Below are 16,541 nucleotides of genomic sequence, written 5' to 3'. Positions count from 1 at the left end.
AATAATAATAATAATAAGAAGAAGAAGAAGAAGAAGAAGAAGAAGAAGAGAAAATGAGTGTGAGAAAAAAATCTAATTTTTTGCTGAAATACAGAAAGAAAAATCAGTGTAATCAGTTAAAAAAAATACTACTACAGACCAAGTGGAGCTATCATGTTATTAAATCATAAAGTTATTAAATTATGATTTTCTGATATGATTAACTGATTTAAACTTTTTTAAATACAAAATAAAATGTCTTACAACAGAAAAAATATCCCTCAGAACACTTTTCAACTTTTTTCTCTCCTAAATCTAAATCGAAGCAAATATAAATTTTCCAACTATATTTCTCATACCAACAACAACTATTACTACTACTACTAATAATAATAATCATTTATTTATTTTATTTATTTTGTTTTGTTTTGTTTTTGTAGGGAGGGGTGTTTGCTCCGGAAGTATTGACTTTAATCCGGAAGTTTACCCCTGGCCCGGCCGATAGCAGTGGAGCGATGGCGGGGGACCCTTCAACGGAGCTTCTTTTTCTGGATACGTTTAAGCATCAGAGTGCAGAGGTAGTGTTTTTTAACACTTAAACACGCGCTTTTATTTTTACTCCATGACTACCTGCATTAAAAGTTAGTTTCAAGCGCATTCAGGAGTTTTGAGGAAGGATGCTTAACTTCCAGGCTAACGCCGTTAGCTAACCTTAGCAGCTATGTGATGTCATTATCCTGGTTTTAAGCAGCGATTATTGCACAGCTGCCCGATTATACATAACGCGTTTGTTTGATGTGAATTTAATCCTCATACATTAGTAGCTCAAAGAGTTGCCGTTTTTTGTGTCTTTGCACAGTTTGATTGGTGGTTAGCCAGGTGGCTAATGCTAACTTTAAAGTGTCAGGGAGCATGTTTACCTCGAAGCGGGAGTAAAAGTGACTTCTGCGGAAGGCGGAGGTTATAAATGAAACATTTCATCGTTGTTTGTATCAGCAATCACGTCTCCTTTGTTTCAGTTAACCAACATAGACGTGGTGCGGTTTCCTTGCGGGGTGCTGATCACAGAGGTGCGGGTCATTCCTCCAGGGATCAAAGCTCATAGTAACCTACCTGACAGCAGAGCGTTTGGGTAAGATTCACCATCCCCGCTTGAAAACACACTCATGCATCTTACTGGCTACACCCAGTCAGGCCAAATGAATTCTAATAGCGTTGCCAGCATGTATATCGCACTGTTGTCTTTTTACTAATTTTGAGACTGTACCTTTAAAAGGCAAACACCATTTCAGTGTGGCTACAGTCCTCCTCAATGTAGTCTCCTACTAAAGCAAAACCACAACCGGAGCTTTACATGACTCATTGGACCATTTTACCTCAGAATTGTGCAGAGAAACCTTTAACTTCTGCATAGAACTGATAAGGTTTCATTTCAGAACACAGATTGCCTCAGATGAATCCATTGATTTGTGCATGATATTGAGAAAGTGCTTAAAGCCATAGGCTAAAGCACTTTGAGTCATGAGCCAAGTCTGATTCAGACTTCTATGGGGAATCTATGGGGAAGTTTACAACACTCTACATAAATGGCTGGTGTCAATGCTGACATTGAAGCTTGCGCTGGTGCATTACATGTTAATTACCTTATAGTGATGTCCCGGTGTTTTATATGTGTTGCCAGCTGATAGAAACAAATGAAATGATGTGACTTTTGTCCCTGTAGTTGTTCCACTTCTTTATACCTTCCCTTAAGTCCATTCCAATAGTTTTGGTAATCTCCCTCCAGGAATTTGCTGACATTTTTGAGTCTTTATATCTATGGTTATTTTTTCTCATGCTGAAGTGACGATTGTTATTCTGTCGCCAATAAATTCAAAAACTGTGGTAACCAGAAATGCACATGAGGGATCAGTGGTACTGAACAGGCCAGTAACAATTGTTGTGGGTTGCGCTGACCCAACATTTAGTTAGATTTCTAGAGAGGTTATTGTCAGGTCATGGCGTATGTTTTCAGCTGAAGCATAAATTCCTGTTTAAGGTAGAAAAGTGCCATTTAATTACCAGTCCATTTTCAGTGGAAGAGCCGACACTGTTGATAGCTGTGCTTTACATTTTTCACACACAGTGTTGTGCACTATGAATTTGGTTTCTGGAATACTGTGATGTTGATGTAAGTGTCTGAGGGAGAACATTTGGAAAGAGTTCTTTAAACAGTGCTCTCATTAGGTCTGTAATTGTGATTTTAATTTTGGTATAACAAATACCTCTTTTCCACTAGCACCCACTTGACTTGACTGGACTCGACTCTATTCTGCTGTAGTGGGTTCTATTCTACTCAGTTTTAGTCTTTTGTCCTTATAACTGTGTACCACCTCAATGTGGGTGGGCCCGTTATAGCAATGCAGCCCGAAAGTTGATTGATATCATTTGTACTTGCCACAAACACAACAGTGTTCTGGCTACCTTCAGCACAAAAATATCTGAACCTCGTTGTTGGAACACGGCGTTGGTTTGTTTGCATTTTCTTCGTTGCTGAGTTTTAAAAATGGCATGTTTGAGTCTTGTGAAGGCGTTTGACTCATCCAGTGATATCATTCTCTGGCCAATCAATGACATGCAGTCTGTTAGTGTCAGATTTTTAGCTCGATTCAAGTCGTTTGGAACCCTGGCCAAGTACTAAACTGCACCTGGTACTACCACTTAATGGAAACCTCTAAAAACTGGGTCAAGTCAAGTAGATGCTAGTGGAAAAGAGGCAATACTCAATGGTGTCACCTTTGTCCCAATACTAGAAATCAGAATTATATAAGAAAAGCGAATGTTGAATTGGTTTTGAGTTGCAAAAAACCTTGGGCGTTATTGCTATATTGCCTTTAGAGATGTTTTGGGGTCGCTGTTTTTTTTTTGTTTGGTTTTTTTGCTATGGATACCTGAGATAAATGTGTGTGTCTGGGGGAAATGGAGAAGCTTCTGTGAATAAAGAAGTGTGTGCATTTGACACCTGAGCTCCATTGTTGAACAGGTCTCAATTCCCCCCAAACCTGCTGAGTGATGTAATTTAGCTGAATGAACAGACTCAAGAATGCACAGTCCTCTAGCATTGGTATGCATTGTGGTAGTATTGATATTGTGATAAAGTGCATTTATTTTCTGGAAATCCATGAAACTCGTGATGTATAAGTAACATCTGGTTCAAAGTTCTGCCATAAAAGCGACTTTTATCATAGCTACTATGATCCGTTTATGGTTGATTGTCATAACTGTTGAAATCAGTTTCATTTTTTATATTGGGATCATTGCTGACGGAGGTGGTGGCTTTTCTAATATTTGCAACCACACCTTTAACTTTGACCTGAGTTATATAAGCATTTTTAATGATGTCAGTAAAAACTGGGCTTTATAAGATTCCTCAGGGTAGAATTTAGGCATTAAATACTATTTGTGTACTTACAAATGTAGCTACAACTGAGTGTTTAATATCAAATCGCACATCGTATCGTTGATGATCACTGATGATTTGATGATCACTCAGAGTTATAAGGTCCTCTGGATACTCGAGTCCTGATTCTTTCTTTCTTTTTTTCTGTTTCCAGAGAGACTTCTCCTCATGCCTTCCAGTTGGAGCTGTTCTTCAATAATGTTACCAAACCCAACAGCCCCACCTTCCACAGACTGGGCAGGTGAGAATTATTTTCTCTCTCCCCTCTCCTGTTTTGTTTTTTAAACCGTTTCTCGTTCTCTACCTCTCCATTTCCTGGTTCAATCTCAAAAAGTCTGTCTCACCTGTAGAACCAGTCACGGTAGCATCTGAGACCTGTTCTCACGCACGCTCCCATATTCAGGTGTCTTTGTTCTTATGCTTGGTCAACTGGTCTCTCCAGAAACCGTGCCCACACTGCAGCAGAAAAAATGTCAAGGTCTCAGTGAAATAGGTGATTGGTGGAATGCTTGAGTCAAGTATTTTTGTTCTAACCTCATAATGACACAGGTGTATGCAGTAGCACCAGAGCGTAAGCCTGTACTTAAAGGTGGCCATTGTGTCAGAGTTATTAAAAAAAACAAAAAAACTGTGCAAACATAACACACCCGACTTATTATCCCTACTGGGAAGTTTGGGAGGAGATTTGTCAAACCAGTGTGATTGCTTTCATAGTATCATACAAATGTTTTAATAGATGTGAATGTAATATTTATGAACAACATTTCTTAGATAATAAATCAATCTAACATGAAGCCTGATTAAGACTTGTTTGACTTGTAAAACCCTCAAACTACTGTATCTGCTTGGAATAACTACCATATATGTCAGTATGTTGTGACCAATTGAACCAGATAATTATCATTTTAGAAGAGGTCATCATGTCATGTGACCTGTCACATAAGAAGCCTTAATGGGGGGGTAATGCCTTTTATTAGAAGTAGTAAGCAAGTAAGGGCAGAGTGCAATATAGAGCATGATGAGGGTGTATGTGTGTTTTAGACATAGCTACACAGCAATTATGTGCTAGTTTAAACTCACGTGCTGAAAATAAACACAGAGACTCATGAAGAACAAACATACGTGAGTTTATCACTGATTCATATTAGCACTCTCGCTTTAACCTGCTCTGTCTTGCTTTCTGCCCTCAGTTTGGAATATGATGAAAACAAGTCCATTGTGTTCAGACCCAGTGGAAAGGTAAATGGTCATTCATGGACGAGTAGGTTTTTTCATTCTTCTTCCCACCCTGCTGATTTGTGGATAATTAAATGGATTTGTTCATGCAGGTGAATACAGATGGCCTAGTGTTGCGTGGCTGGTACACGACTCTGACTGTTGCGGTGTACGGGACAGCGGAGCGGCCGCATGGACACGACCAAGACTCACCTCCTCCACCTCCACCACCACCCCCTCAACAGCCCAGCGGGCACAAGAGGATCCTTAAACAAGGTGATTTAAAACTGACCGTCACGAGAAATACATTCATTGAGCAGAAACCTCCCCAAGACTAGGAAAAGAATAGTGATTGCAAACCTGTAAATCTCTTCTTCTCCCACATTTTCCTACTTTAAATTGTGCTTTTAAGAGTGGGAAAAAGATGACCAGTACAATGGCAGCCCACCAAGACCAGCACCCAGAGGGCCTCGCACCCCACCTGGTCCTCCACCCCCGGATGATGATGATGAGGAGCAGGTTCAAATGACGGGTATGAACTATAATATATCTCACTATTTTAGCCGCTTTTAAAAAACGTATTTGGCTATTGCTTTAGCTGCTGAGACAGTAATTAGTAATAATAATAAAGTGTTTCTTTATATAGGAAAAATTCTCCAAATACTAAAAAATAAAAATATGAAAACATAAGGTCATATAAAACTCATTCTGTTTAGAGTTACGCTCAGTTCTTCCTCCCGCTAAGATAAATTGTAAGTAGGTAAATTATTTATGTAGCTCCTTGTAAGACCAGAACCAAAGTGTTTTAGAGAGGTGAAAATAAATAAATAAATAAACAATGTCAAAACCAAACTTCTTAGTAGATAGGTTTTAACCTGTTTTTTAAAGAAGGCCAGAGAGTCAAGGGTGCGGGGAGAGATTGGTAAGCTGTTCCAGTTTTAACGCTGAGGTTATGAATCCCCCGTAGTTTTCAGAAAGGTCCGTGGAATCACTAGAAGACCTCTATCTGCGGACCTTAGGATCCTGCTTAGAAAAATGGGGTGGATAGACAGTACAAGTGGGGGCCTCACCTCATAAGGCTGTTAAAAGTATGAACCAAGACTTTAAACTTATACCCAAGTTTAACCGGAAGCCAGTGCAGACTCTTTAACAATGGGGTGATAAGATTTGTTGGTTAGAGTAAGAGTGGGGAGAAGAAATGTAACACATTCTCAATAAGAATGATACAGTATCATTTATTAATGAGTTCTTGTTATTTTTTTAAATGGGTTGTACTCTGTATGTTTGTGTGCCGTGTGTGTTGTTGTAAAATCTACAGTGGGCGCGGCCAAGGAAGAGCCGACCGAGGGCCGTGACGACTACCTGGAGAACGTGTCGCCTGAAAGATCGCTGCCCGCTGACGAGGCGTACTCGGATGCTGAACAAGAAGAAGAGGCCGAGGAGGAGGAGGAAGAGGAGGAGCAGGAGGAGGAAGAAGATACACGGACTGAGGGGAGTGCGCCGGAGGAGGAGGATGAAGAAGAAGAGGAGGAGGATGAGGGTGAGGACGAGGAAGAGGAGATGGAGGAAGGTAGGGGAGTTCTTATGTAAGAGTAGGATTGTCTGCAAACCCAAATGGACGCTTCTCCTCTAGAAAATCAACTCTGCTCGTGGTTGCCAGATATCTCGGGTCCACGGGAGCAGGGTCCATTTGGGACTGAGAGTGAGAGTGTGTGCTCTGGCATGCTGCATCCATCTCGAACTGCTGGGTGGAGCAAACTCTCAGAACACCCCTGAGGGCAGCTCTGAAGGCTTATGGTTAGACTTCATAAGCCGACATGTGGATGTCTTCCTGACACGTCCTCACAGCCGTCGCTGAGTTTCTGTTGTACTTACGTCATGCATGCAAAACTAACCCTGCATGTTGTGAGTGATGCTGCCAGGTGGTGCCAGGTTTGTGAGTGTATGCAGCTCTGTATGAGAAAGGGACTATATAGTTTCCGCTGGCCTCCTTATTCTCACTCTGTTTTATATACATTATTATGAAACAGATGATGGATTTTTATAATGCTTTTACAGTGAATAAACTCCCTGCTAAACAACCTTTTCACCTTCTTATAGATAATGATGGCTATGAACAGATTTCCAGCGATGAGGATGATCTGGATAACGGCAGCTTCAAGTTGCAGAACTTTGACATGGACTACACTCCTGAGGATCTTGCATCTGTTCCACCGGTCCAGTACGACCCATATGAACGAGAACTCCGACCCTTGCTCTACTTCACGCCTCCATACAAAACTCGCTTTGATATACAGTTTGAGAAGGCCACTGTGGAGGAGCCCAAGGAGGCAGGTGGAGCAGAAGGACCAGCAGGCGGAGAGGAAGCTGAGGCTGTGGCTCAGCTGAAAGAACTCTTAGCTAGTATTGGTGATGACAGAGATGCACGATGGGTCAGTGCTCTGGAAGAGGCTCCCGGACTTCTGGCCAAAGGGTTGGCTTATTTAGTTAAAAGGGGAGAGGGCGAGGTAGAGGACTCTGTTAGAGTTTTAGTCCAGTGGACTCTCCAAGCTCTCAGTATGGAGGTTGCTCTCAAACAGCCCATTGCCCTTAACCTCAGACAGCTGAAGGCTGGTGCTAAGCTGGCTTCATACCTGGCAGAGTGTCCTCAGGGTCTCACGATGCTGCTGCATGAAGGGGTTCTGAATGTGCTGCTGGAGCTGCTCCATACAGACCATGTCTCCTCCACACTGAAGCTGAGTATCCTAAGAGCTTTGGATGCTCTGATCAGTGCTCCTGCAGGGGTGGAGGCCTTCCTACATGCAGGAAATTCAGAGAAGAGTGGCTACCAGGTTAGCAAGAAATATCCAATCATCATTCATCTACCTTTATTTCCATCATATACAGATGTTCTTGTTGGTTTCTAGAGAATAAATTGAATATTAAACCAGCTTTAAATTATGCACATCTAAATTAAGATGATTGTGTCTGAAATAATTCATCTGACTGATCAAGTCTGACCATCTATACTTTATCCTGCTTCACAGCGTCTAGTCCAGCTGTTCCTGCATGAGGAAACGGTGAGGGTCATAACAGCTGGAAATGCCATATTACAGAAAAGCCACATGTATGAGGTGCTGGTTGACCTACAGCATGCAGCAGCTGCATTGAGTGAACCACAACAGGTAACAACACCCATTCACACCCACACTTTCATATATGTTTCAGTGGCTGAGAATGTTTTTGTGGTAATCCTGCCTGGCCATCATCCTCAGGAGGAGATGGATGATGCAGAGAGCCCTATGGAAGAGGAGCCTTCGCTAAGCTCCACCGCTCTGAGTGAGGCAGAGCTCGATAGGTTGGCAGGTGCTTTGGAAGAGCTACATCACCTGCTAGAAACAGCCCCTCATTGCATGGTGCAACCTCCTGGGAAAGCCTTCCCCACTACTGCTAGAATTACAGGGCCACAGGAGAGGGACAACCCCTACCCATCACTGTATAGGTACATACTCAGACATAAGCATCACAGTGTAGCATAAATTTAAATATAGTTTAGACACATTAATAAATGTGTATTTTTGCCCTGGACCTCTTTCAGGTATATGCATGCATGTCATTTTCTGGAGAGCACAACAGTGGTGTTGTCAGCAGCTGCTGCAGCCGGCCATCTTGGGGTCACTCAAGCCGTCAGAGAGCTTCTGCGCTTCCTGTCGCTCACCCAGTCGGGTCTGCTCTTCCTTCTCGCCCAGCCCACACCCACCAACCTGCTGCTGCGCCTCCTGGCGTCGATGGCAGAGTCCGAGGCAGAGGAGAGCATGTGTACTGGGGGAGAAGCGGGTCTGATTGGGCCAGGGTGCGGTGAAGAGGGCTTTGGCGTGTGGCTGATACAGGCCCTGCATGCTCTGCAAGGCGTGTCAGAACTCATGAGCCATGTGGCTACAGGAGGAGATGGTGGTGCAGGTCTAGATGAAGGTGACAATCCAGATATACTGGGCACGCTCCACGCGCTTTACCTGATGACCTTTACGCAGACTGGACGGAGCGCCGTAGCTCATGTTTTCAGCCTGGATAATAACCTTTCCTGTCTGGTCACGCTGCTCCAGCACCACAGCAAGGACGGACAGGGGTACACTTGTTATTCCCTACCATTTCTTCTCCCCAACCTTTTTTCTTGTTCTCTGATTTGACTTCAGTATAATTCATGTTTTTTTGTCTCTCTTCCTCTGTTAGTGAGGGAAAGGCTCGCAAAGCGGTGACATATAACTACGCCTGCATGCTGGTCTTACTGGTGGTGCAGAATTCTAATGAGCTGCGGATGATGGAACAATATGCCGCTCCGCTTCTCTCTATAGCCAAGGCTGATGACACCAATGCCAAGTTACAAGGTAATTCTCATCAATGTCACAACTATATTTAAGCGCCAGCTCAAATATAGTTGGGATGCTGCATGTTTTAAAAAAAAATGGGAGAGGGAAACAAAAGACTGGAAAAGTAAGAGAAACAGCTGTAGGAACATTTTGCAGCTAATTAGGTTACCTGGCAACAGGTCAGTAACATGAGTGGGTATAAAAAAAAACACATCTTAGAGAGGCTGAGTTTCTTAGAAGTAAGAATTGGTCTGCAAAACATGTAAATTGTAAAGAATTTGACTGTCTCATCTTTAAATGATTCCAAGAATCTGGAGAAATATCTGAGCACAAGAAAATCAGTATTGCTGCCGCTGATCTCAGGTGGCACTGCATTAAAAACAGGCACGATTCTGTCATTGAAATCACTGTATGGGCTCATGAAGGCTTCCAGAAATGTAAACACATTTCACCATGCAGGTTAAAGCTCTGTCATGCAGTGAAGAAGCCCTTTGTGAACATGATCCAGAAACTCTGCTGTCTCCTCTGGGCCAAAGTTTGTTTAAAATGTACAGAGTGGAAAACACGGACACCATGTTCTCCAGACTGAAGAGATCATCTAGCTTGTTGTCAGTGCTCAGTACTCGCTTCCATCTCTTATGGGTTTCATCAGTTTCAAGATTATGGACTGCTGTTAAAAGAGGGGATGTTACACAGTAAACATGTCTCAACGATGTCCCCCAAGCCTTAGTATATTGTTTAAATTTTTTGTGATCTTGATCCGATTTTCTCCAAAATGAAATCAAGCTCATTGGTTTCTACCATCACATAAGCCCTCAGGAGGAGAATAAAATGTGCGTTTATGATTTATGATTTATCATTGCATTCTGTTTTTATTTATATTTTACACAGCATGGTGAATTTCTTTTCAGTTGGGTTGGATGATACTATTTAAGACAGCTTTAAATGTTTGAGTGTCTTTGTGTGTGCGTTTCTTCAGAGCTCAGTAAATGGTTGGAGCCAGTGGAGAAGCTTCGCTTTGAGATTGGCAGCATTCCCACCCTTATCGACTATATCAAACAGGTACAGAGCTCTCACTCATTAAACACTCTGCAAGGTAAAGTAAATGAAATGTTTTTTGGCTTATAAGCATCTACGCAAGCTGGTAAGGTGACTCACATCTCTGAAATCCACAGAAAAATCCAGGGGGATAAAAAAAAGTTCACTGAAGTGCTGTGTGATGTATTTTTCAAAGAGGTTTGTCATCCTGAACATGGTTTTCTTTTGACTCCAGAATGTAGAAAATGTGTTAACTGCTGAGGGAACCGGGCTGGTCACTGCTCTGAGGGTCCTCTGTCACATCGCCTGCCCACCTCCTGCTGTAGAAGGTAAGGACCCCAAACAAACTTTGACCCCAAATATGACTTTGTTTTTATTCTGTTTGCTTTTTCATAGTTTTCACTTTATGTTGAGATTAGATTAGATGGTTTTTCAGCAGCTCCTTCTCCACTCCACAGGTCAGCAGAGGGATCTGAAGTGGAGCCTTGCAGGAGTCCAGCTTTTCTCTGGGGAGGGTCTCGATACGTGTGTGCGTGTCCTGCAGAAGCTATGCAGCGTGTTACTGCAGCCGTGGCGCGTGCACGGGCACATGGGTCCGACGCCGCAGCGCTGCATGATCCTCAGTATATGTATCAGCACGCTCCGGTTGCTTCGCACCATGCTCACCGAGCTGCTGCGCGGCGGAGCTTTCCAGTTCAGGGACACTCGCGTGGCCAGCGTGTTGGTGACGCTTCACATGATAGTGTGCTCCATTCCTGCTTCTGGGCGTCTCGATGGGGAGGAGACCAGAGTGCAAGTGCTCATTGTTGACGTCCTGCTCACCTTTACGCAGGGTGTTAATGAGGAGGTGTGTGTGGCATCAGATAACAGTTTTGATACTAAATGGGGCTTCAGTTGAGATTTTTAAGAGACACCATGTTTGTGTCATGCTACAGGTGACCCATACAGAAGAGACTCTGGCCAGCAACACGTGGTCTCTGATGCTAAAGGAGGTTTTGAGCTCACTTCTCAAAGCTTCTGAAGGCCTTTTCTCTGGTCTGACGCTGCTGTCTGAGCTTCTGCCTCTTCCACTGCCAATGCATAGCACTCAGGTAACTCTCTCTATCCTGCGCTTTAACCTGCTCTGATATTCTTGTCTTCATACACACATTAATATTAGAAGGCCTTTGGCTCCACAGGTGACATCAGTCCAAGATGTGGCTGTAGCCTTAAACACAAGGAAGCTGTGGAGCATGCACATTCGCGCACAGTGGAAAGTGTTTTCCGAGGCATTCAAATGTGTGTGCACCACCACCTGCCCTCCTCTCCTGGCCATACTCAGGAGAGTGTGCGTTCAGCTGGCAGACCTGTCTTCACCCACTGCAACACACATCATGAAGACCCTGCTGGAGCTCCTACTGGAGGAGCTGCAGCCGTGAGTGAAGGATGCACAAACTCACACATCAACATAGCGTCTGTGTTTTTTCCTGTAAATCATATTTCAAATGTCTGTAACCTGTTACTTGCAGGGCAGAGGGAAAAAGCGTCTCCTGGACCCAGGTCCTGCGGCTCCTTTCTTTGATGGATACTCTGGTGTCTCAGAGAGCCTGTAAGAGTGCAACACTGCATCTGCTGTCCGGGTCAGTTTCTGGAGATGAACAGCTGGCCGACCTGTTCCCCTTGTTGTTGTCTCTGTTGGTTCCTCCAACGGATCACTCCATACATCAGCAGCAGTGCAGTGTACTAGTGGGGACAATATTACAGTCACTGTGTGACCAGGTAAAGCTGGAAGTACACAAATTAAAAAAAAAAAAAAAATTTTAATGGAAAAATACTAAAATCTGTAAAACTGTCTTCACCAGGACATTTCTCTCGTGGTGTCTCCACCTGGTGAAAGCTGTGTGTCAGAGGCTGAGCAGCTGGCCAATGCACTTCCGGGACGAGAGATGATGTCATCGGTGTGCAGTTCTCTGTTGGAGGTTTTGGGGAACGCAGAGAGCAGCGTGCCCCTCCTCCTCACCTGCATCAGGACTTTGACATTCCTCACAGAGCATGACTACGGACTCTACCACCTCAAAGTGTAAACAAGAACCTTTTCTTGTTTATTTGGCGTAACTGCTTCCCCACCAATACCACCCTGCCATGTTGCTACGGCACACTGTGCCTTTGTCTTAGTTAAAGGAGACCTTGATTACCTCTGATTATCTCTGTTTCAGTGCTCTGAAGAAACATGGCGCTGGGCTGTGCTCGCTGCTGAAGAGGCTGGTGTTGTCCTTCAACAAAGACTCAGCAGATCTGCTCTCATCTCTGCTCGACTTTCTCAGGCAGATCCTCCACACAGAACCAATGGTAAGTACTGCTTAGATGATCATTAAAATCAGGATCTGTCCCTTTAAACCACAGGTGTCGAACTCCAGGTCTTGTCCTGCAGGTTTTAGATGTGCCCTTGAGCCAACACAGCTGATTTAAATGGCTAAATGACCTCCTCAACACGGCTTGAAGTTCTCCAGAAGCCTGGTAATGAACTAATCATTCAGGTGTGTTGACCCAGGGTGATATCTAAAACCTGCAGGAGACCGGCCCATGAGGCCTGGAATCCGACACCCCTGCTTTAAACTAACAGAGAACAAAGCAATACAGCAAACACAAATCACAACATAATAAATAAAACTGCATATTTGACAATAAAAACAGAAGAAAGGCTCAGCATTAGATTAAAGGTAATCTGTTTGAGAACAGAGCAGTTTTTCAAAAAAACAAATGAAGCATTGAAGGAATACGTACAGCTAAATGATTAGTCTGGAGGAGCCCTAAACAATAAAAGCAAACAAACAATCCTCTTTAGAGACGGAGTAATAAAGAGGAGCTGATCAGAGTCGGTTGGTGTTTAATTAGAAGTGTAAGCAGCATCATTTTTTTTTAAGAAAGTGTTAGTTCTGTGAAAAATATTTGGACAAAAGACTACAAAAGAGACTACAGCAAGGACGTCGCTTCTTTGAAAGCATTTATCCTTGTCCTTACGTGTTCATGCTAGTAATTTAATTTTCCTTTTCTAAGAGTTTCCTTCTGCAGCCGCCTTAAAAAAGCTCTATTAATAATGCATCGCCTCACAGAAATGACTGGCTCTGCATAAGGGAAAGGCTTTTTCATTGCCTATTTTGTCTTGTCCTTCTGATAATTGCTTCTTTTCTCGAGCTTTTTCCAGCTTATCTGCGATCATAGTTGCTCTTCATTCTGTACCTGTCCTCGTTTTAATCCAGTGTGCTGAAGAGGGTCACGGCTCGAGCGAGGATCCTGCTTTTGTTCCTCCACGGTTGCTGTCGGGCTCTGAAATGAAAGCTCTGCTCCAGTGGGAGGAGTCGGAGTCACATCCACTACCTGCTTTGGAAAAACAGATAGCAGTATGAAAGATGCACACAAGTACATTGTGTTTATCAAAATAAAGGTCCGGGCTGCCTTGACATCAAACTTTCAATGCTTTTGTCTATGTCTTTAGAAACTATGTAAAGATGACGATTCCCTGGAGACCATGTTGGAGAACGTGATTGCTCTGAGGCAGACGTTGCAGGCGGCCACAGACACGCCTCCTGCAGCTGACACCGAGCCCACTCTGCCAGCACCAGAAACACTCGGGGCCCAGTTTAATCACAGGTTGGTCCTCCGCGTGATGTATTAATACTGATTCATTTTCTCCTTATCACTTTGAGTTGTGAAGCTTATACAGCTGGAGTGAGGGAGGATCGCAGTTTGCGGTGACAGATTGATTGAATCAGATATTCATAACAACAACCACTTACACATGAGCCATGTGAAAAATTAATGGGAACGGTAAACTGATCATTGCCCTGGGCCTTTTTTGTCTGTAGGACGGTTTTCATTCTGTCTGAAGCTCTGGATGAGCAGCTGAAGGCTCTGTGGTTCTCTCCGTTCCAGACTGATGACATTGAAACAGACCTTGATATGGTAAGTGTGTGTGTGTGTCTGTGTGAGCACATTTCCAAGAATCTCTAGAGCTTATGTTTGGCGCGCACATTTACGGTTAATCATTTTTGGATGAAAATTTGATTACAGCTTCTGTTTTATTCACTGTTTTATGCGTTTTTGTATTGTTGCTTCTTCTTTTTTTAACTTGATCTTTGTCGATGTAGAATTTTTTTTCACATCACCAGCAGTTATGAATCCTATTCTGCTACTGAAACTCAATATATATATATTTGTTGCTGTTACCATGTTAGCTTAGTGGGAGCATCATGGTCTGTAAAAAAGTATTTGATTCACTGTACACCATATGGGTGTAACTACAAAATTGCAGTTGTTGTGGCTGGCCCTCCCCTAGTGATGGGGTGAGTGATAGGGAGTGCAGTCGTTTGAGAGGCGCTCAGACTGGAGCTGCTACTCTTCCACATCTAACGGGAGCCAGTCCAGGGGATTTGGGCATCTGACTAGGATGCCTCCTGGGCGCCTCCTGGGCGAAGTGTTCTGGGCATGTCTTACCTGGTCTGGCGAGGGAACTCCTCAATAAGCTGGAGGGGGTGGATGGGGAGAGCGAGGTCTGAGTTTCTCTGGGTTCGTGACCCAAGATAAGCAGAAGAGGATGGGATGGATGTAAAATGACTACTATGACAGGAAGATTCAGTAGGATGAGTCCTATATTTTGGATATTTATATGAATATTTTATAATATATCTACTACTACTATCCACTTCTTAGAGTCCTCTCACATATTTTAAGTACTTTCTGTTCAGTGCTATGTTCTTCCTCTTCTTTTTTTAAGTAAACGTTCTTTGCTTCTCTATGTTTAAGGGATTTAAAGGATTTTTTTTAAGTTGAGGTTTTTTGCTTTTCTGGCTTGTAAGGAATTTGGAAATACCACAAGCAACAACATTACACGGTCTGTTTATGTTTTCTACATTATATGTATGATCACCTTTTGGTCTGTGTGGCAGGTGAAGGTGGATCTGGTGGGTCTGGCTCAGGAGTGTTGTCCAGAACTGGACCTGAAGGCGGAGCTGGAGCGCTCCTTCTTGTCTGAGCCGTCCTCTCCGGGTCACACAAAACCTACGAAAGGCTTCCGGCTGGGCAAACACAAACATGAGACGTTCATTACGTCTAGGTACAGCGTCATTGTGATTTCTATATATTTTTATTCGCACAGAATCTAGTTTAAGATCAGTTTTATGGTGTCATCTTGTGTTTGTCTCTGCAGCGGGAAGTCTGACTACGTCGAGCCTGCAAAGAGAGCTCACATCATGGCTGCTCCTCGTGGCCGAGGAGGTCGAGGAGGGTTTGGGCAGAATGTCTCCCGACCGCATGATATCTTCCGCCTGCGCAAACAGAATACTTCCCGTCCTCCCAGCATGCACGTGGATGACTTTGTTGCAGCGGAGTTTAAAGACATTACAACCCCTCTAGGGCTTCTGCCTCCTAAACGACCTCCAAAAAGCGCGCCCAAACCTCCCACCAGAGGGCTGTTCACTGGTAACAGAGGCAGAGCTACTTTCCATAGCCAGACTCGCTTTTTCACTCCACCACAGCCTAAAGGTGTACTGCTGTCAGGTATGTACTATCAGATACACACGAGTCTCATAGTTGCCAGGACATTGTCATAGTTGCCTCATCATTACATGCAGCACACAGCAGGGAATCCTGGTCATTATCCTGGGAAATACTGTGTTTAGTTTAGCCCTGCACAAACTGCAACTAAAATACATCAATTGTCCAGCAGAGGGTGACAAATCCCTCTTTTTCCCGTTCTGTAGGAAACTACACTCGGAGAGAAGGAGGCCGAGGGTCATCGTGGAGCGGTCAGGTTCCAGCTGTTACTCACAGAGGGACCTACAGTGAACCCCGCGGAGGACAGAGCAACTTCACTCGAGGGCCACTGCCTTCTCGGCAATCCCCTGCAAGTAAGGACCACACACACAGTTTTACATTTTATACCGCTCTCTTTTTCAGTCTTTTATGTTCTGTTTTATTGCATTTGTTTTACTTTTTTATCGCTTTGACCTGTATTAAAGGTGTTATAGGGGGAAAAAAAAGTTTGATTCACTCGTTCCACACTTCAGGTGCGTATCGGCTGGCTCTTCGGGATCGAGCTCCACGCGGCAGAGGAGGTACTGGCCTGTCGTGGATTAGCGGCGGAGGAGGTGGCGGTGGTGCCGGTGGAGGCGTCGGTGGAGGCGGTGGAGGGGGAAGAGGATCTCAGGGGAGCAAGTTCAGTGGTGGAGGAGGGAGCGGAGGTGGGAGGGGCAGACATGTTCGCTCCTTCACCAGGTAAATCCACCTGGACAATGACTGCAGCCTCTCATGGCAACAAAAGGGCCAATCAGGATATTATATATGCTGTCTCCATGGAAACGTGGTGGTATGATGTTGTCACAAATAATGTACAGACTGTGTTGATGTTTTCAGTTTTGTTATTATTAGCTGTATTCAGAAAGTAAAAGTGATAGCAAAATGAGGCCTTTGTGTGTTTTTTTTAAGGGAATGTCAAATAAATAAATCATCTGGTTCTCAGATAAAATGTTTCAAATGCGATCCCTCTT

At 43.8% G+C, this 16,541-nt stretch overlaps 1 protein-coding gene across 6 annotated transcripts; it reads left to right on the top strand.

Moving 5' to 3' along the window:
• Positions 1 to 441: 441 nt before the first annotated feature.
• virma (vir like m6A methyltransferase associated) lies at positions 442 to 16,485 on the top strand. Of its 6 annotated transcripts, none has more exons than XM_085178690.1 (27): positions 442 to 557; positions 999 to 1,111; positions 3,573 to 3,659; positions 4,609 to 4,657; positions 4,747 to 4,909; positions 5,046 to 5,165; positions 5,952 to 6,203; positions 6,734 to 7,464; positions 7,660 to 7,797; positions 7,888 to 8,114; positions 8,211 to 8,738; positions 8,843 to 8,997; positions 9,959 to 10,041; positions 10,253 to 10,346; positions 10,476 to 10,864; positions 10,953 to 11,108; positions 11,196 to 11,431; positions 11,526 to 11,775; positions 11,859 to 12,076; positions 12,213 to 12,345; positions 13,257 to 13,397; positions 13,493 to 13,647; positions 13,863 to 13,959; positions 14,943 to 15,109; positions 15,203 to 15,552; positions 15,756 to 15,902; positions 16,014 to 16,483. In XM_085178690.1, the coding sequence occupies exons 1-27, from the start codon at positions 495 to 497 to the stop codon at positions 16,271 to 16,273; spliced, it is 5,502 nt and encodes a 1,833-aa protein (XP_085034816.1). In that variant the 5' UTR covers positions 442 to 494; the 3' UTR covers positions 16,274 to 16,483. The 6 variants fall into 6 exon arrangements, with proteins under 6 accessions (XP_085034816.1, XP_085034817.1, XP_085034818.1 ...); XM_085178691.1 differs by having other exon boundaries at positions 5,952 to 6,173; positions 16,014 to 16,482; XM_085178692.1 differs by having other exon boundaries at positions 16,062 to 16,482.
• The last annotated feature ends 56 nt before the right edge of the window (positions 16,486 to 16,541 follow it).

Source organism: Neolamprologus multifasciatus, chromosome 11 (assembly GCF_963576455.1).
Source record: "Neolamprologus multifasciatus chromosome 11, fNeoMul1.2, whole genome shotgun sequence".
Taxonomy (NCBI): domain Eukaryota; kingdom Metazoa; phylum Chordata; class Actinopteri; order Cichliformes; family Cichlidae; genus Neolamprologus; species Neolamprologus multifasciatus.
This window is presented reverse-complemented; position numbering and strand designations above follow the sequence as displayed.